Source organism: Dryas octopetala, chromosome 3, assembly GCF_963921425.1.
Source record: "Dryas octopetala chromosome 3, drDryOcto1.1, whole genome shotgun sequence".
Classification (NCBI taxonomy): Eukaryota; Viridiplantae; Streptophyta; class Magnoliopsida; order Rosales; family Rosaceae; genus Dryas; species Dryas octopetala.
Window position 1 is genome coordinate 25,110,131 of NC_141368.1, and position 24,675 is coordinate 25,134,805.

Consider the following 24,675-nt stretch of genomic DNA (forward strand, 5'->3'; position numbering starts at 1 on the left):
TATCCAAAATATCATTTACAAATGGGCTCCTATTAAAATTTCCTCAATTGTTTAAAACCTATAAACCAATAAACTGTTAGGCAGTACCATTATTACTAAAACCTAGAGCAACCATAAAACTAAATTGGCTCTCTACATGTCTTCCGGTTATGACCATCAGGTTTTCCGCAACGACTACACTTTCTAGCAAGAGCAGCTTCTTCACCTATAGACTTCGACCTGTTTGTCTTTGGCCTACCACAAGGTCTTTAGTAATAGGAGGCTGAACTATCATAGCATCTTGACTAAAATCATATAATGCTTGAGCAATATTTGGAACCAGAAAAATTGGAAACTCATAAGAACCCTTAAAAGACTCCATCTTGAAATAACTGTCAATGAAACTGTACATTGAAGCTCCATGTCTCTGAATGGCAGCAAAAGCATGAGCACAAGGGAAACCTGAAACACGCCACTCATGGCATGAACAAAGCTTCTTTTCCAAATCTACACACACAGTCACCTTTCCTTCAACTTGGTAGACATGAGATGAAGATCGAATCACCTTCCAGTGCAAACCAACTTTGGATCTCTCTCTCAACTTCAGTTCCAAATTAGGACAAAGCTTAGTAGACCACGATTCTGCCTCTATTTTTCGATTTGCCATATTCTCCATCACTTTGGTTCTAATGCCTTCAATCATATCTAAAATGGGGAGGGACCTCAGCTCCAAAATCCAAAAATTAAATGACTCGGACACATTGTTGCACATTTCCCCATACCTGTTACCTTTAAAAAACGCATTAGACCATTTTTCATATGGTGCTTCTGCCAAAAAGTCAATAACAGGACGACCACCTTCTGCCTCCAGCTTCCCAGCAGATAAGTTAAATGCCTCCTCAGTATGTGCATAAGCACAACACATGAACAAATATAAAACCCTCTCACGCATATACTTATTGTGTGTTGTCGGATACCTATTTGCAAGGTTACGTTTCAAACGCTGAAAACAAAAACTGTGAGGCTAACCCGGAAAAACAGTAGCAATAGCGTTGATGAGACCAGCATTCCGATCAGTAATGAAAGTAACTGTCCGCTTTTGAGGAACCAAAACATCAGCCAACCTTTCCATGAACCACGTCCAATTATCTTCAGTCTCCGAATCCACAATTTTAAAGGCAAGAGGATAGAAACCTGCAAAAACAAAGCATTATAAAAAAGCTACTAATTGACAGTAGCAATTAAATCAGACAGTTTTAACACTTCAAATCAAAATGAAAACAAACCAAATTCAAAAAATACAATCACATTAAAAGCAAATAAATTACCTTCATTTCCGTTCTTTCCAGTAGTAGCAAGCAATTGGCCCTTGAACTTGTTTTTCAAAAAAGTACCATCAAGAAAAAGCATCGGCCTACATGCCATGAATCCCTTCTTGCAAGCACCAAAACAGATAAAGAGCTTCTGAAAACGTTGTGTCTCACCATCCACTTGCAATTTCGCATCAGTACCATCATTACTCAATACCAAAGATTTCAAATACTAAACAAGCTGCTTGTACGACTCCTTGTCATCACCGTAAACATCTTTTGCCAACTATTTAGCATACCAGGCAATACGGTATGACACATCTAAACCATAGCTATTTTTAATGTCTTTCACAATATCAATTGGCCTTTTCCCAGGATTAGACCTAATATCATCAATGACAATACTTTTCACAACACGAGAAACCAATCTTTCAGACTTTGTTTCCCGAATCACACCACGACATGTGTGAACATTATCCAAATTCCTAATGTAAAAAGAACCATTGACTCTACAAAGATACGCCTTTACATGTCAATGACAACCATCAGAAAGCTTCTTAAAGCACTTAGCATACACACGAGTTTTTTCATTTTTAATATACACAAACTTAAAACTCATCTCAATAGCATACTTGCACAACTTCTCCCTAAACTCGATCACACCACCTTCAAATCTTTGACCAACACCTTCAATATACCCTTCCCAAGCCTTGGTCAAATAAACCTTCTCCGCCTCAGCCTTATAACACCCTAGATAATCATTTTCAACAATTGCTGAAACACTTGTTGAAATCCCACCACTATTAGCAGAACACACAGAATTGCTACTAGAACCACTGTCAGTAACAAAAATATCAACTATTTGTGCATTGAATAATGACAAACACGTAAACAACATCTTCAAGTCCTGATCATCTGCCAATACACATCCGAATTGACCACCAAGAACATATTTCAACACAAATGAACCACTCTTCAACATACTAAACTTTGTGCAAATCAAATTGCACAAACCACAAAACTCCAACTAACAGACAGTGGCAAAACCACAGTCTGAGAACAGTAAATAACCCTCGCAACAAAATTTGAATCCATGATACCTAACAAAGCAAAAAAAATAAGCAAAACTAAAAAGTTACGAACATGCAGTAACAATAACAATAACAATTCAAACAGTACCAATTCTAATAACAACAACAATCACAATGAAAAAATAAAACAAAAGCCACACCCTAAAATCATTAATCAAAACAAAAAACAAATAGATTCTGAATGTAAAAATCTTCAATCGATGTAAAATTCCAAACATACAAAAATCGAAATCAAAGAACAATACAAAAACCATACCAGATGAAGCACAAACCGAGAGACAGAGAGCCAAAAACAAACAGATTCTGAATCGAAAATCTTCAATCAATCAATCTAAAATTCCAAAAATACAGAAATTGAAATCAAACAACAATACAAAACCCATACCAGATGAAGCACAAACCGAGAGAGAGAAAGAGAGAGATAAAGAGAGACAGAGAGAGAGAGAGAGAGACAAAAACCATACCAGATCGACTAGACAAAGCTTGATCGATCGAGTAAACCAAGCTCAGTTTTACGAGCAGAGACACAGAGCAACATCATCGCGCGACATTCAAATATAACAATTTATAACAATAAGGGTAAAAATGGCATTTGAAAAAAAACAGTGGACCGGAAGAAAATTAAATGGGCAGGCAAAGAGGAAACTGGGCCAAAGTAGAAAGTAGAAAAACCACTAGGGCTGCAGAGGAAGCGCAAGCCCAAAATTGGGTGTTATAATCATTAACTTTTTAATATATTATCTACTCTATTGATAAAAAAAACATTAAATAAATTAAATTATATAGTAGGTTTCATGTGATATAAGATGAATATAATGCACGTTGGAGACAAATACTATTAAATAAAATTAATATAATGAATAAATGAAATTAGTATATTCTTTGTACTCTATAAATCTATAATCTATAGGCTGAATTTTAATACTAAACTCTATATACTTTATATACCCTAATATTCTTTATACTCTATAATCTATACACTAAACCTTATATATTCTATAATATATACTCTATATTATTTAGGATATGGTATAAGATATTAAAGTTTAGGCCTTTTAGGATATTTTTAATTATTTTTTTATATAAAAATGTATTGGATTTAAAAACAACTAAATGAAATCCCTAAATGGTCAAATAAAACTCCAAACATTTTTTTTTTCTTTCCAATTGCCCAAAGGCCCTAAACCCCAATCAATCCTAAATATTTTTTTTTTGTTCTTTTTTCTTTTTTTGCTTTGCAGGAAATTTTTCGAAATATGTTTAATATGGTGTTAAAATTTCTATACCCCTAAAAATCAAAATTTTCGGCGAAGAAAATTTCGAAATTTAATATCTTGCTCACAAGTCACAAAAAACAAGTAGAAAAAATAAAACTCTTAAAAATCTTTGCTAGTATTAGTAGTACAAGTGTACAACAGACACTAGTACATCTTGTATTGGACCAAGCTTATGGAGGGAAAAGCTTATCCAAATCCAATGCACAAGTTACTTCAATAGTCCAAAGTGGGCCCAAGGGCTATTCTCAGAAATGAAAACGTGGCAATTAGAAAAAGTTAATTGAAAGGCTAAAGTGAAGAGGGCCATGCATTAGAAGGGTGGAATTATTCTTCGGAAGTGAGCACTGCCATTTGACTAGATGTAGCTCGTCGCCGTCTTTGCCGACGCTGCCTGTTGCTTCACTCTTGCCACTCTCATGAAACAACACCTTTCCTCAGTCAGTCATTACCTGAGATCGATCATTCCCTCTCTAATCTCTTCTCTCTCCTCCCTCTCCCTCTCCTTCCCCGATCTCCCTCTCTTTCCTCCGCACGCCGATCTCTTCTCTCCCCGCGCCGATCTCTTCCTTCTCTCTTATCTCTCCCCGGCAACGACAAGCGACGAGGCCGGCTCTCCTTTTCCTCCTATCTCTCCCTCTGGTCGCTGCCTCCCTGACTCAAGCCGAAATTTTTTGAAATATGTTTAATATGGTGTTAAAATTTTCATACCCCTAAAAATCAAAATTTAACACTTTGGTTATAAGAGAGTTTTTAGAAGGGTGTGGATTTAGACAAATTTTTTTAGTGATTAAGAGGTTTAAAATTACGAACTATAAAATTAATGGCAAAAATCATGACCCCACGAAAATACAAGTCATGGTCCTTGAACCGGTATAAAGCTATGGCAGGGTTCCTAATGTTCTATAATGAAAAATGAGTTAAAATAAAAAATGGTCCATAAACTTTACTGTACATCTTAATTTAGTTCACTAAGTATAAAAAGTGTCAATTTGGTCCACGAACTTTCAAATTATACCAAAGTAGTACAAATATTAACTTTTATCGAAAAATTTAATGGAAACTGGTCATGTGCATAGCAAGTGACCACACTTTCAGAGACATTTTAGTCCATTCATCACATTTTTATGTAACCAATTCCGTTAATTTTCAGATAGAAGTTAACATTTGTACTGTTTTGGTACAACTTGAAAAATTCAGGAAAAATTGACACGTTTTATGGTTAATAGACCAAATCGATAATCAGTGAAAAGTTCATGAACTATTTTTGTATTTAACCCATGAAAAATCAAGCTTAAGATTATAGATGATGATCAATATCCTGTAAGTTTTGTGTTTGAAGCTGTTTGTTAAGGTCTCATTTTCTCACCACTGTATGACACCCTTGTGACCCAATGTCTTATTAGTTGGCAGCTGCTTTGCTTTCCTTTTAAATGAGTTATTATTTTTATTTGCCGGGATAAATGAATTATTAATTATAAAATAAAAATAAAAAGATTTTAGTCTCAGTATTTTACCCCAAAAACAAATTTGGTCTATATAGTTTTAAAATTTCACATTTGGTTTTTGCAATTTCATAATAATTTGTTTAAACTAGTGAATTTACTCAATAATGATCAAAAATCATATATGTCATCTTTTATTTGATTTTTAAACAAAAATTTAAAGAAATCCTAAACTTAAAATTCAAATCTTAAAAATTTTGTGAGTTGCAATTGTTTTAACAAATAAATACAAAAACAAAAATTGAAATTTGTGTTAGAAAACTCTCCTGTCATAAAATGGTCAGCTCCCCTGTCAAATCATGACACATTAAAAGAGAAACTTCAAGGAAACCCCCAATCATGACTAATGAGGTCGCAAGTGGAACAAGCGGTGACTAACTCTCGCCTCCAAGGCTGACCCAGCAAGTAGCAATAGAAAAAAGTATAAAGAATAGTATATGACTAATGAGTCTTGATATAGCTCAAGCTTTCACAGAACAACTCTTTACTTTGATTTTCTCAAACACTCTTACGATTTCTTTGGACAAAAAAGAAACTATGGTAGTGGGAGAGATCTTTCTTGCGGCATTCATTCAGGTGCTGCTCGACAGGTTGGCGCCTCAGGAGATTCTGAGCTACTTTGGACGCTTAAAGGGCGTTGGCAAAAAGCTTGAGAAATGGAGGGAAACATTGTCTTCAATTGGAGCTGTGTTGTATGATGCGGAGGAGAAGCAACTAACGAGCAAGGCTGTGGAGCTGTGGCTGGATGATCTCAAGGACTTGGCTTTTGACGTTGATGACGTATTGGACAAGTTTTCTTATGAGATGTTACGACGCAAAGTCAATGAGCAAAGTCAGGGTGGCACAAGTAAGGTACGAGACCTCTTTCCTAAAGTTCAATTCTGCTTTAACATGAACTCCGAAATCGATGGTATTGTTGGTCGATTACAAGAAATATCTGAACGAAAAGACAAGCTCGGTTTAAAATATATTGAAGTTTCCAGCTCTACTAAGGCACGGAAATTGGCACTCCAACCCAGTTCGTCGCAACCAGATGGACCCGTGATTGGAAGGGATGAAGACAAGAGGCAGATTATTCAGTTGTTGTCACGAGATGAGCCTAATTGTACCAACAATTTTCATGTAATTGCCATTGTTGGTATGCCAGGACTCGGAAAGACAACACTTGCAGGACATGTCTTCAATGATGCTGCAGTGGAGCAATTTAACCCAATAGTATGGGTATCTGTGTCTGATGACTTCAACATTGTAAAAGTGACAAAGACTATTCTTGAATCAATCACATCCCAGCATTGTGCTATAGAGGAATTCAATAAGGTTCAGGACAATCTGAGTAAGGAGTTAATAGCTAAGAAATTCTTAATTGTCTTAGATGATGTTTGGAGCACATGTGACTATGGCATGTGGACAAAACTGCAGTCCCCCTTTCGTGTTGGAGCACCAGGAAGTAAGATAATTGTGACTACACGTGATGCAAAAGTTGCAAAAATGATGGGAGCCACTGAAATTTATAATTTGGAGACTCTATCCAATGATGATTGCTTGAAAGTATTCGAGAAACATGCATTCTTGAATGTTGGCAGACCACCAAATTTTGAGCTACTTCAGCACAAAATCACTGCAAAATGCAATGGGTTGCCTTTGGCAGCAATGACTCTTGGTGGTCTTTTACGTTGTGAAGAAACTGAGAAATGGGAAGAAATATTGAGCAGCAAATTATGGAGTCTATTAGATCAGAGTAATATACTTCCAGTATTAAAATTGAGCTATCACTATCTCTCTTCAAACTTGAAGAGGTGCTTTTCCTATTGTTCAATACTTCCAAATGACTATGAATTTGGGGAGAATCAGTTGATCCTTCTATGGATGGCAGAGGGTTTGCTTCAGCAGCCAGAAGGAAGAAAACAAATGGAAGATATAGGTGGTGACTATTTTGGGGAACTATTGTCAAGGTCATTATTTAAAAAATCAAGCAAAAACAGTTCACTATATGTGATGCATGGCCTTGTTAGTGATTTGGCACGGTGGGCTGCAGGAGAAACATGTTTTAGATTGGAGGACAAACCAGATAGTAGATGCTCTTCAAAGACTCGTCACTTGTCTTACATTTCTGGTCACTATGACGGGGTCAAAAGATTTCAAGCATTATCTGAAGTCAAACATTTGCGTACTTTTCTTCCACTTACACTTTTGTATAATCCGCGTAATTATTTGACTAGTAGGGTTACTCTTGATTTATTGCTGAACCTGCAATACTTAAGAGGGCTCTCTTTGAATGGATATCAAATAAATGAGTTGCCGAACTCAATCGGTAAATTGAAGCATCTACGGTACCTTGATCTTTCTCATACATTAATAATGAGTTTTCCTGAATCAATAAGCACCCTTTATAACTTGCAGACATTGATACTAGAAAATTGTTCTAAACTGAAGGCACTGCCTGCAAACATGAGGAATTTGACTAATTTACGTCATCTCAACAATTCATATGTGCCTTTGCTGGAAGGAATGCCTCTGCAACTCAGTCAGTTGACTAATCTGCAAACATTGCCAAATTTTGTTGTGGGGAAATGCAGTGTGTCACGGGTAAGAGAGATAGGGCCCCTATTGCTTCTTCGAGGGACATTGCGCCTCTCAAACTTGGAGAATGTGATTGATCCGGAGGATGGAAGGCAAGCATACTTAATTAGCAAGGAAGGGCTTCATGCATTGCAACTGGAATGGAGTGAGACAAGAGAAAAAGAAGCAGTGGTGCTTGACTTGTTAAAACCTCATAAAAAACTCAAAGAGCTCACCATCAAGGGTTATCGTGGTTTTCAGCTTTCAAAATGGATTGGAGATCCTGTATTCTCTAATATGGTGCTTGTAAGGTTAGAGAATTGTAATAATTGTCGATTTTTGCCACCACTTGGACAATTGCCTTCTCTTAGAGAACTTTTTATAAGAGAAATGTCTGGGGTGGAAAGTGTAGGTGATGAATTTTATGGACAGGCCAGCCTGTGTTTTCCATTATTGGAGACCCTTAAATTTGAGTATATGCAACAATGGAAGGACTGGTTTCCTTTCAAAGGGGATCAAAGAATTGGAGTTTTCCCTTGCTTGAAAATTCTTTCCATCAAAGGATGTCCAAAATTGGAGGGTAGGTTACCCGAAAACCTTGATTCATTAGCAATGCTTAAGATTCATGAATGTGACCAATTGGAGGTTGCAATTGCCGGCTATAAACAACTCTGTGAATTAAAGGTCCAAAATTGCAAAGGGGTGGTGTTTAGAAGTGAGAATGACTTTGAATTACTGGAGTATCTTGATCTTTCAAATATTTCAAAGTTGACACTTGAAACTGAGGGATTCATGGGAGGATTAAGCAATGTTAAAGATTTGGTGATTACTAGTAGTGAGGAACTATCTTCATGGGAGATTGAGGATAGATTAATGCAACACATGCTTTCTCTTGGTAGTTTGTACATTGAAAGGAACTGTCAACTCCTTCAATTTCATCACCTGACATCACTTCGATTTCTCTGGATAATTAGATGCCCAAGTCTCGTTTCTTTTTCAGAAGCTTGTTTGCCACCTTCTATTGAATCTATAGAGATCAGGCAGTGCAATTCTCTGATGTATTTTGCAAGATATCAGGTACCCCCAGGTTTAAGAATGTTAAAGATAAGTAAATGCAAAAATTTGAAATTATTAGTGGGGGAGGAGGTTGAGGATTCTGCATCTTTTCCTGCTTCTTCATATTTGGGGGAGGAATCTTGTCTTGAGCATTTGGAGATAGAGAAATGTCCATCTCTCATGTCCTTTTCATTCAGATGCCAACTACCCCGGACGCTTAAAAACCTTCGCATATGGGATTGTGAACAACTGGATTCGATAAGCAATAGGTTCCATGATGACACTTGTCTTGAAAGAATTAATATAGAAAATTGTGCAAATCTGAAATCCTTACCGGAGGGCCTATGCCACCTCTCCAATTTGGAAAGTTTATTTGTTGTGCGATGTGGAAGTCTTGTTTCCTTCCCGAGAGGAGGGTTGCCAACAAGAGCCTCCAATCTGACACATATATTTATCTACGGAAGCGATAAATTGGAAGCTCTCCCAAACGGCATGGATAATCACAACCTCACCTCTCTTCAGTATTTGGCAATTGGTTACGATGAAGAGGGTTTCCCCAAGAGTTGTAAGCCACTCTCGGAGTGGGGGTTGCAGTTGAACAGACTCACCTCTCTGAAAGAGTTGTGGATCGCCAGTGTAGATGAAGATCTGGTGTCCTTTCCACCAGAGGGTATGCTGCTCCCTAAATCTCTCATTAAACTTGGGATTTGGGATTTCCCAAATATGAGACGCCTATCCAGAAACGGCCTTCAATCCCTCACCTCTCTTGAATCTCTTCAAATCAATGATTGTCCAAAGCTAGCATCCATTCCAGAGGAGAGTCTGCCTCTTTCACTTACACAACTTTCTATCGAGGACTGTCCGTTGCTAAAAAAGAGATACAAAGCACAATACTGGTCCAAAATAGCACACATCCCGTACATACGAATTGGACCCCAAATCTGACTCATCTTCAGGTATTTTGAGAGAAAATCAAAATCTTTATTTGCTTTCTCTATGTATTACCTATTTATAACTTTTGTCATAATTGTGTCTTGCTATATTTCACATGCAGCTAAAGGACAGTAAAATGCTCGAAGATTAGGACCCAATTCAGATTATGCTGGACACATTTGGTAATATTTCTATTTCGCAAAGAAAAATCACAATTGTTTTCACTGAAAGAAAGATGCTCTGTTAATTTACAAGATTTTTTTTTTGTCTATGTTAATTTACAAGATTATATTGCATTATTAATTGACTTAGTTCTGACTTCTGAGCGAGGTTGTCATAAAAGTTTCAATCTGCTTAATAATAATTTCACTGTCAATAATAATAATAACCACATTACTATAAGTTATTGGTAAATTTGTGGCATTATATATTTTTCTATTTCCTTGCTCTGTACTTCCATATAATGCCACAACTAATCTAAAACATCTACTAATTATACATCTTCATAACTATCTAGCTTGTAAATCTTCAATCTTTGGATTACTATTATACTAAGAAAAGAACATGGTCTGACACTGCAACTTAGTTCTTATTCTCCTTAGATAGTTCAGGTGTAGCCAAGGTCAGCATGAAATATTTGTTTCTTGGCCCAGTAATTAATAATTGTTTTGAAGTCAGATTACTCCAAAGGATTTTTCTTTTTTCCCTTTTGTCTAATAATCTTTTATGCAGGACTTTCTAAGGCTTTTAACATCAATACTAATTGTGGATCACATCCAAAGCCAATCCCCTAGTCTTATTTTCATCCATCATTTTCTAGTTACTAATTTGACCCTCTATTATAGTCATAAATATCATTAAATAGTCATAGATAATCCCATTGCGAAACCCAAGTTAATCTTTCTTCATTTTTATTCTTTAGATGTTCAGTTGCGTAATCAAGTCCGATGTTGGAGCATTTTGGGAGAGCAGACAATATCCTTCAGAAATTCTGGATCCAATAAACACTGTCAGTTGCTTCACATTTTTGCAGGAATGTAATTTGTATTAACAAGGTGTGTGTGTGAATATTTTCATTGGCAGTGGCCAGACAAGAAAGCCTACAGAGAGACACACTACTTAAGCTGGGTGGTCTGTTGAAGAAGAATTTTGAGGTATTTACAAATCACAAGATTGGTAAGGGTAAGGACAACAACCTGACAGAAGAAATTCTTGCAGCAGGTCCAATTTTCTGATGAGAAGTCCTCTGATTGGTGAAGATGAAATGAAATAAAATATAAGCACATTCACATGTACTCATTTATATGTCCAAGTTTTATGAATAAATTGCTTGTATAAGCTATCATAACTTCATCACTTTTTGAAGAAAGAAGTATGTTTCTGTTTCTTTGGCTGTGTTCCTCAATCACTGGAGGCAACTTATGTATGTACTAATATATCTACCTCTTTTTTTTTTTTTGGCCAATAATATATGTACATTTCTTGTATATTGATATTTGATTATTTAATATTTCTCTATTGTATTAAAAAAAATTTCTGCAAAATATTCTGCATAAAAGATGAATTTGTTGTTGGACTTCATTAATGGCATATATGGCAACCTTTATCTTTGAAGCATCCCCCTTAGCTGTGCCTTGATTGAAGCATTCTATCTAAAGATGTTACAAGAATGAAATAACAAATTAAACAGAGTTAAGATTTTCCTTGGCCAAAAACAAACAGAGCTAAGATAAGCCAAAATCAAAGTAACAGGCTATATGCAATGCTTTAATCAAGACCAGACTAATTGGGTTGTCTAACAATCACTAATTAGCATATTTAGCTGGTGTTGGGCTTTGGAGCAGTGCTTGATGTATTATGATACTCTTGAACCTATAGTTTCACTGGTTTCCATGAGTAGTGCTTGTGATGGGCAATACTTGGCTTCTTTCTTGTTATTGATGTTCTGTTAGTTCTACATGAATATAAAATTAGCTAGCACTATCCTGAGACAGCTACTGGACTGAAAGCAATATATGATCATCTAGTATCATTAGACTTTAAAATTGCGAGGAACCAATAATGTTAAACTCAGAGGAAGTCAAAAAATCAATCAACTAAGTTCTGATTATAATTCAGTTAAAAAGTTGCGATTGTCACCCAATCATTATGAAGTTTGCCAAAACACAGTTGTTTGGTCGATCGATTAGGCTAATGATGGACTGGTAGAATGACGTTTTGGTGTCCACGAGTTTAAACTCAGAACCTACTCCAACAAAGAGAGACTAGATGTCATCCATTAAACCAAATAGTTATTGAAAAAGGAAAACCAGACCGAATGAAACAAAAAAGGTTAATGATAGATAAGTTTAAATGCGAGGGTCCGTGCATAAAATGACCCCTTCATAGACATGATAACATCATACCAAAAAAGATAAAAAACAGCATGACATGCAGTGGCGGATCTATAAATGTTTCCTCGTAGAGGCAAGATGAAGAAATATCTTACTTCTCTTATTCTACTGAGCATATCAATTAATGAGAAATTTAGCCTTCAGAGCCTTGGAATACAAACTATAAGCTCTCAATAGTCCCAACTTAACCATTTGTGGTTGTCAAATTTTAGATGGAACTCTCAATAAATTTGAGGGGGAAAGATATGACAAAGCTAATGATACAATGCTCACAATGTATAAGGTATTAAGATCTCGAGATTCTTAAAGTTCCTGAGCCGTAATGGTTCTATTCTGAGTTTACTACTTCAAACACAGTCGACTCATAACTTTATGTTGATCAAGACAAAACTCTTCTTCTTATAAAACCAGTAGCCTCTTTGAGGTATTTCTACAAACACATTGGCCCCCAATTTTAAGGGTCAAACTAACATTCATAAGGTCAATAATGTGATATTAAAAGAAAGAAAATTGAGCTCTGGGGTCAATTGAGCCATGTTGCTCCTTTGTAGATCCGCCCTTGATAACATGGTCCACTTTTTAATGGCATTGAATGGGGCTGGGTCGGTAGACCGAAAAAACCGAACCGCCACTGGAATTCGACGTAACCAAACCGAGATAAACTGTTCCAAGGGCTAACCGCTTAATCGGTTCGATAATCCGACCGAACCGTGGAGGGGCGGTGGCGAAGGCGGTAAAGAAATTCCTAAACCATCAATATACCGATACCGACATTATATATATATTTATTATTTTTTTTTTCTTGTTTGATTTAAAATTGACCTTTGGATGTAGGGTACATGATCTTTATCATGCACCCTACACCACCAGATCCTTAAAAAAAAACCTAAAATCTAAATCATCTCATTCTGACGTCTCTTCACTCTCTTGACTCTCTTCTATCTCTCTTCGTCTTTGCGATCTCAGCCTACACCAGTAACAGTGTAACACCACAGACCACACCACCACCATCTCAGCCTACACCACCACTGCTCAACGCCACCACTCACCTTTCATCTCTCATCTCTCATCTCTCTTCTATTCTCTCATATCTCTTCTCTCTTTCTATGTCTTTTCTCTCTCCCATCTCCCTATGTCTCTTCTCTTTCTGTTCATCTGAGACCACCACAAGTCGAACCCAGCCCTAACTACCATAACATCCAAACTCCAAAGTTCCAAACGCCACCACCACCAGAGGTAAGACCACCACCACATGTAAATTTTGAATTACAATTTTAGGGTTTTTAAAATTGGGGGTTTTAGAGTTTCGGGAAATTGGGGCTTCTAGGGTTTAAAATTGGGGGTTTTTGGTTTTTAAACTTTTAAATCAATTCAATTCGTGATATATGAATTGAAATTTTACATTGGAATTTTTAGGGGGGTTTTAGGGTTTCGGGAAATTGGGGCTTCTGGGGTTTAAAATTGGGGGTGTTTGGACTTTAAAAGTTTAAATTTGTTCAATTCAATCATGAATTGAAAGTTCGACTTGGAATTTTAGGGTTTCATGGTTTTGGGAAATTGGGTCTTTTGGGGTTTAAACTTTAAAATTATGGGGTTTTAGGTTTCAATTCACATTGTTTAATGTTTATGATTGCTTGCTGATTTGTTGACAATGTGAATAATTTTATATTGTAGGAACTAGTTGCTGAGTGCTTGCTGAAGTGGGGAGCGCTTGCTGCATTGCTGAAGTGGTGAGTTACTAAGTCTAAGACTCTAAACTTCTAAAGTGTATTGTTGAATGCTGACTTGCTGAGTGTATGCAATTGTTGAATGTTGAGTGCCTGAGTGTATACATAAATACATAATACATATTGATATTGTTGAATGCTAAGTGTATAAGACTATAATTTATCAACTTATAAGTATAAATTTATAAGCAACCACTATAAGTTATAAATTATAATGTGTAATTAATCTGTTTATAATATAAGTTATAAATTATAATGCATGATTAATCTGCTTAGTATGTATCAAATGCTTGCTACCAATATGTGATGATTAATAAATGTTGACTATGTTCTGTTGTAGAGTCTAGGGTTGAGTTAAATAATTACTAATGTATGTTCTGTTGTGTTTTGTACTTTTGTTATAGAGTCTAGGATGGAGTCTAACCAATCAAACATACAGGGTGCCTGTATTAGTGTAAATGCTCCTAGTATAACCTCAGTACGTCCCACCCCAAACAACACAAATACCTCCACCTATAGGTCCTACACCCACACTCCAACTAGAAAGTAACCAACCTGAACCCCAAGATGAACAAGGAGAGTCTGAACCAGTGATGACTAAGAAGAGTAGGGGTTCTGATGTGTGGTCATATTGCACCAAAGTTACCAAGCAAAATGCAAAAGGGGTCATGTATCCTTGGGCTGTTTGCAACACTTGCAAACATGAAATGCCTGCCCATGCCAAGCACAATGGGACAACTGGTATTAGGAATCACATAGAGAAAAAGTGTCCAAACAATCCTAGTTACAAGGGGAATGTTCTTCCTAAAGGCCAATCCACTCTAACACAAGACGGTATGGGGGCTCCATTGGTTCCCCATACATTTAATCAAAAAAGGCATGATGACAAGGTTGTTAGGTGGGTGATAAGGGATGAAATGCCTTTTAGGGTGGTTGAGGGAGTTGGTTTTAAGGACATATATCTGGCTTATGTCCCAAGTTTAAGACACCTGATAGGAAGAAGGTTGCTACAATTGTCTTAGACTTATTCAATTTAGAGAAGGCTAAAATTATGAGTGTTATAGGTGATCAAAGGGTTAGTATCACCACTGATACCTGGACAAGTGTCCAAAACATTAACTATATGGTGGTCACTGCCCATTTTATGGACAGTGAGTGGAAATTACACAAAAGGATAATTAATTTCACAATGATCACAAGTCACAAAGGTGAGGACATAGGGAGGTGTTTGGGGAGTTGTTTGAGAGGTTGGAGGATTGAAAAGATCTTTAGCATTACAGTTGATAATGCTTCTGCCAATAATGGGGTTGTAGAATACATGGCCAAGAGATTGAAGGAGATGAATTCTTTGATGTTTGATGGGATGTATTTGCATATGAGATGTGCTTGTCACATACTCAAATCTTATAGTTAAGGATGGGTTGAAGGAGCTGGCTGGCTCAATAGAGGGAATCAGAAACTGTGCCAAATACATTCACTCAAGTCCTGCAAGGTTAGACAAGTTTAGGGAGTATTGTGTGTTGTTGAAGAAGGGGGCAATGAGCAATGTGCCCATGGATGTTGTAACAAGGTGGAATTCCACCTATAAGATGCTAGATGGGGTTGCCAAGTTTAAATTGGTGTTTAAAAAAATGGCAGAGGAGAATGCTTCTTTTGTGAATTATTTTAATGAGAAAGAGGGTGGTGGCAAGAAGAGGGTGGGGCCCCCAAGTGATGAAGATTGAGAGAAAGCAGATGCATTTGTTCATTTTTTGAAAAAACTTTATGATGCTACATTGACCTTAAGTGCAACCAAAACTGCTACTTCTCATCTATTGTTTGTTGTGTTATCTGAGTTGCAAAGAGAAATCATAGAAAAAACTCAAATGTATAGTAATCTGGTTTTGATGAAGATGGCAGAATCCATGCTGACCAAGTTCAATAAGTATTGGGGTAGTTTTGAGGGCTTGAACAAATTGGTTTTTGTTTCCCATGTCCTAGACCCTAGATACAAACTTGAAGCCATCAAAACAGTGTTTGAGGAGACTGGGGCAGATGCTAAAAAGATCTCACAGGTTGTTGGTGAGATTAAAAAGTGCTTGTTGAATCTGTATAATGAGTACAAAGGGGCAGACAGCAGCAGTGTCCCAGTGCCTCCAACTTCCAGCCAGCCTGTAGCACCAGAAAGTGGACTTTCAAGACTTGAGTTGAAACTCAAAAGGAAAAGAATGGACGAAGAAGCAGCATAGATTAGCAATGAGGTTGATAAGTATTTCAGTGACCCTTTTGAAAAATTAGAAAACCATGCCTTTGATTTCTTAGATTGGTGGAAGGTGAATCAATCTTGGTATCCAACACTTGCTAAGGTTGCGAAAGATATATTCTCAATTCCAACTTCAACAGTAGCTAGTGAAAACGCTTTTAGCTTGGGTAGGAGAATTGTAGATCCCTTTAGAGCTTCCTTGACTCCCAAAATGGTAGAGGCACTAGTGTGTACTAGTGATTGGCTTAGAGTTGAAGATTTCAATTTCTACAAAGAGCCAACTGATGAGGAAGTGGAATTCTACAAGGAACTTGAAGATTTAGAATCCACTCAATACAGTAAGTTACTAAGTTTAATAGTTTATCACTTTATTTGTTTATAGCTTGCATTTTTGGTTTCTTACATTCTTGTATCCTGCTGTTTATAGCTTGCATTTTTTGTTGTTGATTGATTGTTTAAACTTTAAACTTTAATGCCTTTGATTTCTTTTTGCAATGGGCACTAGTTCACAACACTCGACAACAACAGTAGCATGAAGTTTAGTTACTGCTGAATGTTGCTGCTCAAGGTATGCAATAATATTGTAGCTGATATGCATTTTCTTGAATGTTCCTGCTCATGATTTTTATTGAATGTTGCTGATAGTAAAAACTTAATTTGTTGATAGCTGATGAAGGTTAGGTTCCTGCCAATCTTAGTGAATGGTCAATGGTTGCTTGCTGGTGAAGGTCACATTTTTGTGAATGGTTGCTTAACTTGCTTGCTTGCTGATGAGAAATTGAGAATACTGCTTGGCATGCTTGTTGTTGGCAAGTTTTATTTAGTTATGTATATTACTATATTTTTATGGTTGCTTAACTTGCTTGCTTGCTGATGAGAAATTGAGAATACTGCTTGGCATGCTTGTTGTTGGCAAGTTTTATTTAGTTATGTATATTACTATATTTTTATTTTGATAATAGTTTGTAATTTGAAGTTTCAACAAACTGATATTGTAATGAATTAATGATAAGTATGTTTAAACGTTTTAATGGTATAGTTATTTAACTTATTTTCTTAAGTTGCAAGGGTTTGTGACTTTGTGTAATTGTGTAAATGTTTTAGGCCAATTTCTGGGTTTAAAACTACTCATAACAAGCTTCTGTTATTAGCATTCGAATGCTTGACTAAAAATTGGACCGAATTGAAATTCCTTTAAATTGTAGGACTTTTTAATATTATAAATGGGGTTTTTTGACATTTACTAAAATAAAAAAAACAATAACAATTAAATTTAGTATTTAATTTTAACTAGTTCCAAAAATACTTTTATGAAATATTTATTTGCATGTCAAAAATTCAACTTGTAAAGTGGGGTTGGAAGACGGTGTTATACCAGTCCGGTTGTCCTTGCAACATTGGGAGTAAGACTCTGGTTCGACAGGAAAAATTGGCCACTCCACTTTGTTTTCTTGACAGTATACATGTCCTTTTTAATATGTGATTCTTCACTTTTGGGTAAATAAGTGATTGTTTGTGAAGCTCATTTTACATTATAATTCGAAGATTAAAGTTGTTTATATTTTAAGTCTCACTTCAATGATTAATTTTAGGAAAATATTCGGGTCACCCCTTCCCCCAAAATAACAATTTCGGTAATGTCGGCGCATGATCGGGACTGTTCACTTTTTAGATCACATATTATAGATCATCTATGCAAAAAATCAAATCAATCGGAAATCGTTTGGTTATATAACTATTGTCAATTAAGTAGAAAAATTGATGGTTTTCAATTAAAGAGTGATTTTTTGACCAAACCGTTGATTTTTTCTATTTAATCAACAACAGTTATATAATCAAACAATTTCCGATTGAGTTGATTTTTTGCAGAGATGATCTATAATAGGTGATCTAAAAAGTGAACGGTTCCGATCAAGCGCCGGCATTACCGAAATTGTGATTTTGGTGGGAGGGGTGACCTTGGGATACCCCCAAGAGGTGACCCAAGCCGTGACCTTGTTGAACCGTAAAAAAATTCAAAAAAAAAATAAAGGTTGAGGTTGAGATAAGATCCCCATATACCATGTGCCACATTAATTTCAAAGGAAAACTAATTGAAAAGTGAGATAATGTGGATTTATCTGAAAGCTTAATTATCTCTTATCTGATGAGTTTAAATTTAAATGGAGAGAGTTATCTCATCTCCATCTGATCTCATCACTTGGACTTCCTATGGACTCTATAAATAGAGCATAAGGGATTCAGAAAAATAGAGGAGAGAAAGAGGAGGAAGGACACCGAAAGGCTGCAGGAAGAAGAGGAATGTGTGTCTGCCATCACCAAAGCTTTGCTAGTTAGGTAGACGACACTTCCTTTAATTTTTGTTCCTTTCAGTTTTCTCCAATTGGTTTCGGCTGAAACCACAAAAGCTTAATTTCATTTTCTCTTAATTGGTTTCGGCTGAAACCACGAGAGTTCATAAAAGGATTCGGCTGAATCCATCCTCTTCCAATCGGTTTTGGCTAAAATCACAAAAATTCATCAAAGGATTCGGTTGAATCCATATCCAATTTGGTTTCGGCTGAAACCAGACTGAAACCATAAAGAATTCTGCTGAATCCAGATATCTCAAGCACCAAATAGAGTCATCCGAAGCCATGGTGTGTTGGGTTTCAAAAGGAAAATAAAATGATGCTGCACTTTGCCAGCAAAAGCCAAATGTGCTTCTCCACCAAAAGAAAAGGAAGAAACAAAACAATCTTGCTGCACCAAGCCTCACGCATGTAGCAAGCCTCCATCCTTTTGTATCAAACTTATGAAATAAAGAGAGGATAAAGAGAAGAGGGAAACCAATAAAAAATATGGGACTAAGTTCCAGACTTGCAGAGAAGTCGGCACAAGTTGCATCTGGAAGCAAAGATGATCGTGGCCCATCAAAGTGAAGCTCTCAAGTCTTGAAGCTTCAGGATAAAGGAAAGAGCTATGAAATGCAGCCTCCTAAGTTTGATGTTTTTCAAGTACTCTTTTATTCTTGCTGCCACTAATTCAGAGGAAATGAAAAAATAGTGTTTGACCACCCATTGCAATGGACAATAGCCAAAAGCTTTGAAAGGACCAAACTTTCAGTCCATGATAAAGAAGAAGTGGAGAGAACAAAGGACAAAGGATGGTCTATGCAAGGTTCCCAAGCTTGCCCCACCTAAACAAGTGGCTTAGCAAATAAAAAGGCAGTAGACTTGTATTGGTTTCACTCCACTAGGCCTCTTGATTACAAAACGTGGAGGCCATTCCAAAACCCATTAATATTTGAAATGTTATAAATGTCTAGCATTTCTTTTAATGAGGCAAAAGTTATCACCTGAAATCTTGTGGTCAATAAACCCAGCCTATGTCAAAGCTCCAGTAAACAATTTATTGGTGAAAATATTGACAGCCAAAGTTAATGGGATAAAACCAATTGAGTTCCCAATTTACAAACCAATATATCAAATAACAAGTAATTGGTATAAAAATCAAACAAAGTCCAATGGACCTCTCCCTAAATTTTTATTGCCCATTAAAGAATAGGAAACGTATCAATTAATAAAGTAATTGATATAAAAATATTAGTGGGCATATAACCAAATTTATGTTAGCCCATTATAAAAAATGTGTCATTTAACAAATAAATGATACAAAAATATTAATGGGCACATTTTCCTCCAATCTCAAATTCAAACTCTCAAATTGGTACAAAACCAATTCTCTCAATCGGTACAAAACTGAAACCAAATCCAAACTCCAAATTTAAACTCTCAAATTGGTACAAAACCACCTTTCTCAAATGGTACAAAACCATCTCTCTTAAATTGGTACAAAACCAAATTTCTCAAATCCAAATTCTTAATTCAACCCCAAAGTGGCACAAAGCCAACCAACTCAAATTCTTCACCGAACTACGTCCGGTTTGATCCCATCATGGGTACGTAGGCAGTGTGAGCGAAATTCACACTCAACCGCATTCACAAAATTCTCTAAATTCCCTTAGGAATTAATTCATACAAGTTTCTTTGAATTAATTTCGCACCAAATCAAATCCGTCTAAATTCTCCAGAAATTAGTTCTATACACAAAAGTCTCTGAATTAATTTCTCAAATCAAATCCAAGGGCTCTAAACCCTACCCAAATTACACAAATCTTTTAAGTGGGTCATTCACCCATTTAAATCCTAAAACCTCGGAACTACGTGTGGTTTGATCCTGCAATGGGTACGTAGGCAACCTAAAATACAGGTGCAACCGCAATCACAAATAAATTCTATTTCAATGGGTCGTTTACCTATTGGAAATCCAAACACTTGCAAGATGATCTGTTGGTTTCATTGCAATTGGAATCAAAGGGTATTCCCTTGAGTCAAGGGACTGTAATTAAGAGATGCACTCCATCTTGAATGGGTCGTACCCAAAATAATAAAACCCTCCTTCCATAAATGAATTTGGGTGAAATTATGTTGGGTAATATTTATTATTTATTTACAAATTTTGTTCAACATAATTTTTGGCACGCCCAGTGGGACCCATTCTCCCTTTCATCTCCAATATAATGGAACTAATCCTTTATATTGCATTTTGTCTCTTAGGAAATTCAAAGGAGACAAGAGATAGATCAAATGGCACCACAAGTCTCAATCTACTTCCATGAGCTCTCAGCCTCTCAAACAGAGAGCGGATGCTCGAAACGTGCTGGTTACCGTACCACATTGATCAAGCACCATTTTCAAGCAACGTTCCAAGGCTAAATGCTGGAGTCAAAGCTAAGGTCACCAAGACCCAACAAGTAAGGACTTCATCAAAGAACGCCACCAAAACTTCAAAGAAGCGGATGGCAAGAGCTCTAAGGAAGAAAGCCACAAAAGCTAGTGCTGTGGAGGTTGCTAAAGCCATTTGAAAAGTAGCTGTTGGAGCAACATCCACCACAGCCAAAGCCAGCAAGGCCAAAAGTCACATAGTCACCAAGACTGCCCAAATTTTGATTGGGTCTATACCAATCAACTTGACCATTACAGAGTCAACCATGATAATTTCCAGCAAAGAAGAAGAGGAGGTTCCAACAAGTCGAAAGGCCGAGACCCTCAAATCTACACAACAAGCATTAATGGAAGCTACAACAACACTTCCACCACCCATAAAAAAAGACATCATTGACACAAGTGCCCAATCCCAAGTACAAGATTTTGGTTCACATTCTATCGACCCACACATGGGGCATGGTAGAGATGTTCAAGGACCATACCCATGGGGGCAGTCAACAATGAACGAGTTTGTGGACCCGATGAAGGGGGCATTTCTTGAGTCCCAAGTCGAGCCAAGACCCCACCTAGTCCCCATCATTCCTGCATGGGTTTGGGCGATGTCATATGGGTACCCAGAGGATATGTCGATCCCAAATGATACCTCTGAAGATGAAGACCCAACACGGTCTTCCAATCCTTTGTATGCAAACGCTGAGTCTTTCTTTCAAGAAGAGGAAACTCTAAAGAAATCAACAACCCAGTCTCATGTGTCCAAGACAAATGAGGACGTAAAATTTGAGTACATGTCAGTCATGGTTATTAGCGCAACGAGTATTGAGAAACAAAATCAAGAATTGCAAAGAAAGATTGCTGAAAAAGAGGTAGAAATGGCGAAATTGAAGGCTGAACATGATGCAGAAATAGCAAGATTGACTGCTAAATTAGCCAAGGTTAATGTTCACAATAGTGGAAAATCGGAAAAGGGACAGTGTTCCACAGGTCCGCTCACTCAAAAGGACATGGAGACAATGGTAGCTGAAGGAATCCGGAAAGCTCTAATGTCCCAAAATCCACCAATTCTTGGGTACTTGAAACCTTACCCAGACCACTACGATGCATGCCCATTCCCCAAAAACTATCACAAACCAATCTTTGATAAGTTTGATGGGATAAACGGCTCCCCTTGAACATCTAGCTCATTTCTATTAAGCTTGTGGGGAGACTTCACGGTCAGATGCCTTGCTCATAAGGCAATTTGTTCAGTCGCTCAAAGGATCAGCTTTCACCTGGTATACTCATTTACCACCACATTCCATTCACACATGGGAAGACATGCAAAAAGCATTTCTAGCTCAATTTGTCAACGCCAAGAAAAAAGTCACACTTCTTGACTTGACTAAAGCTAGGCAAGGTCCCTATGAGAATGTCAATGAGTTCATTACCAGATGGAGAAGCCTTAATGTTCAATACATAGAGAAATTAAGTGAACAATCTGCAGTACAAATTTGTTCAAGTAATCTCTTGCCTGAGATAGCGTCATTTGTCTGCGCTCGAGAACCCCAAACGTTTGATGCATTAGTCTCAAAGGCATGCAACGTTGAAAAACAAATTGCGCGCCAGAAAACCATAACCCAAGAGGTGTACTCAAGACATGAGACAACTGAGAGTGAGGAGGAGACCGAGTCAATGGCTACATTTGCTGAAATTGACAAAAAGTCTGATAGAGGCAAAGGAAAAGAGGAACCAAGGGAGCTAATGCTCAAAGAAAAGAAAGAAGCCAAATTCACCTTTGACGAAGAGGATGTCGAGGAAATATTCTTTGAGCTTCTCAAAGCCAAAGCTATCAAGCTTCCCGAGCCAAAACGACCGAATGAAGCGAAGAAGGCAAATAGCTCCGGATATTGTCGGTATCATCAAGTTACTGGCCATCCTACAAAGGATTGCAATGTTCTCAAGGATATAATCCAAGAGATGATCGACAACAATGAGATAGTGGTGGATTTAACTTAAAGCCACATGTTTCAAAAGAAAAAGAAAAAAAAAAAAAAAAAAAAAGCTCGCTAGGCTGAAAACCCGAAAGGGCGGTCTAGGTAAAAGTTAGAGCAAACCCGTTGCTTTGAAAACCCGAAAGGACGGTCCAAGCAAAAGTTAGGGTTGAGCTTATAAAAAAAAAAAAAAAAAAAAAAAAAAAAAAGGCTTGTTGAGCTAAAAATCCAAAAGGGCAGCTCAAGCAATAATTAAGGCACAAAGAAAAAAAAAAAAACTCTCTTTTGAACTACGGCTGGCTTGATCCCTCCAAAGGGGTAAGTAGGCAATCTAGTCTTAAAAAACTAGATGCAGCCACCAACAAAAAAAAAAAAAAAATTTTTTCTTCCCCAAATCAAAAGGGGTGAACTACGTATGGCTTGATCCCTTAAAAGGGTACGTAGGCAATTTAGCCTCAAAAGCTAGATGCAGCCGTAAAATCTCAAAATTCACTTTTCTCCACCAATAGTATCTACACGTAACTAAACTGCTGTGTACTACAAAGTCTTCCATTTATGTTATGGACAAGTTGCAAAGAAGTCTTAAGTGTGTCTTTATAAATGGATCTCAAAAGAAGAAATTTCAAGCCTCGCAAGTGCAAAGCCGTTCCACGCACGATGCTTGAGGGGGCATCTGTTGAACCATAAAAAAATTTAAAAAAAAAAAAAAAGGTTGAGGTTGAGATAAGATCCCCATATACCATGTGCCACATTAATTTCAAAGGAAAACCAATTGAAAAGTGAGATAATGTGGATTTATCTGAAAGCTTAATTATCTCTTATCTGATAAGTTTAAATTTAAATGGAGAGAGTTATCTCATCTCCATCTGATCTCATCACTTGGACTTCCCATGGACTCTATAAATAGAGCATAAGGGATTCAGAAAAATAGAAAAGAGAAAGAGGAGGAAGGACACCGAAAGGCTGCAGAAAAAGGTGAGTTCTCTAAGAAAGAAGCAGAGGAACGTGCATCCGCCAAAGCTTCGCTATCACTAGGTAGACGACATTTCTTTTCATGGCTCCTTTCAATTTGGTTTCGGCTGAAACCACAAAGTTTATCAAGGATTCGGCTGAATCCATTCTCTTGTAATCGGTTTCAACTGAAACCACAAAAAAAATTCAACAAAGGATTCGGCTGAATCCATCTCCCATTTGGTTTCGGCTGAAACCACAAAAAAATTCAACAAAGGATTCGACTGAATCCATCTCTCATTTGGTTTCGGCTGAAACTATAAAGGATTCTGATGAATCCATGTACCTCAAATACCGAGTGGATTCTGCCGAATCCATGGTATATTGAGTTTCAAAAGAAAGAGGTGCAGTCGGTCTGCTGATTAGGAGGATATTAAGTTTACCTGCAAGGAAACAAAATAAAGGGTTAGTTTTTTAAAAAAATTAATGGCAATAAAAGAGTTGAAGTAAACAAAAATTGTTTATTTCTTCAAACGAAAAATGCCGACCTTTAGATTTGGAGCCTTAAAGAATAAGGAGGTTTCCTGTTTTGTTTTGTTCGCTACAAAGGAAAAGAATGGTCCTCATGCACCTTGATCACTCCCGGCACAAAGCAATCAATTTTAGAAAATATACATATAGCCAATGTCTATCTGTTTGATATAAGAGAAAGCTTCCAAACAAGATCATCACCTTTTGACTGTACCTCTCGGATTCCTGTCTAAAAAGAGTGCTGCTTCCAATCCAAATCTATAAAAAAAGAAAAAAAGGGAATATGATTTGGTTAGTGAGTAAAATGAAACTGCAACTACAAGATAAAAAAAGCTGTAGCAGTTTCCTTGATTTGATATGTAGAATAAGAAAAAAAAAATGTATAAAA

General features: G+C 36.9%; 3 protein-coding genes and 1 pseudogene across 3 annotated transcripts; 3 read left to right on the forward strand and 1 right to left on the reverse strand.

Annotated features, from left to right (window-relative positions):
• Positions 1-205: 205 nt before the first annotated feature.
• Positions 206-931, reverse strand: LOC147291999 (uncharacterized). Its single transcript, XM_086236103.1, has one exon. The coding sequence runs from the start codon at positions 929-931 to the stop codon at positions 206-208; it is 726 nt and encodes a 241-aa protein (XP_086092229.1).
• A 4,696-nt stretch (positions 932-5,627) lies between these two features.
• Positions 5,628-7,510, forward strand: LOC147292000 (putative disease resistance RPP13-like protein 1; annotated as a pseudogene).
• A 7-nt stretch (positions 7,511-7,517) lies between these two features.
• Positions 7,518-9,719, forward strand: LOC147292001 (putative disease resistance protein At3g14460). The gene has a single exon (XM_086236104.1). The coding sequence runs from the start codon at positions 7,518-7,520 to the stop codon at positions 9,717-9,719; it is 2,202 nt and encodes a 733-aa protein (XP_086092230.1).
• Positions 9,720-21,101: 11,382 nt separating this feature from the next.
• LOC147292002 (uncharacterized) lies at positions 21,102-22,830 on the forward strand. Its single transcript, XM_086236105.1, is given in 2 exon segments — positions 21,102-22,003; positions 22,005-22,830. Coding segments are annotated over 2 exon segments (1,728 nt in total).
• Positions 22,831-24,675: the final 1,845 nt, after the last annotated feature.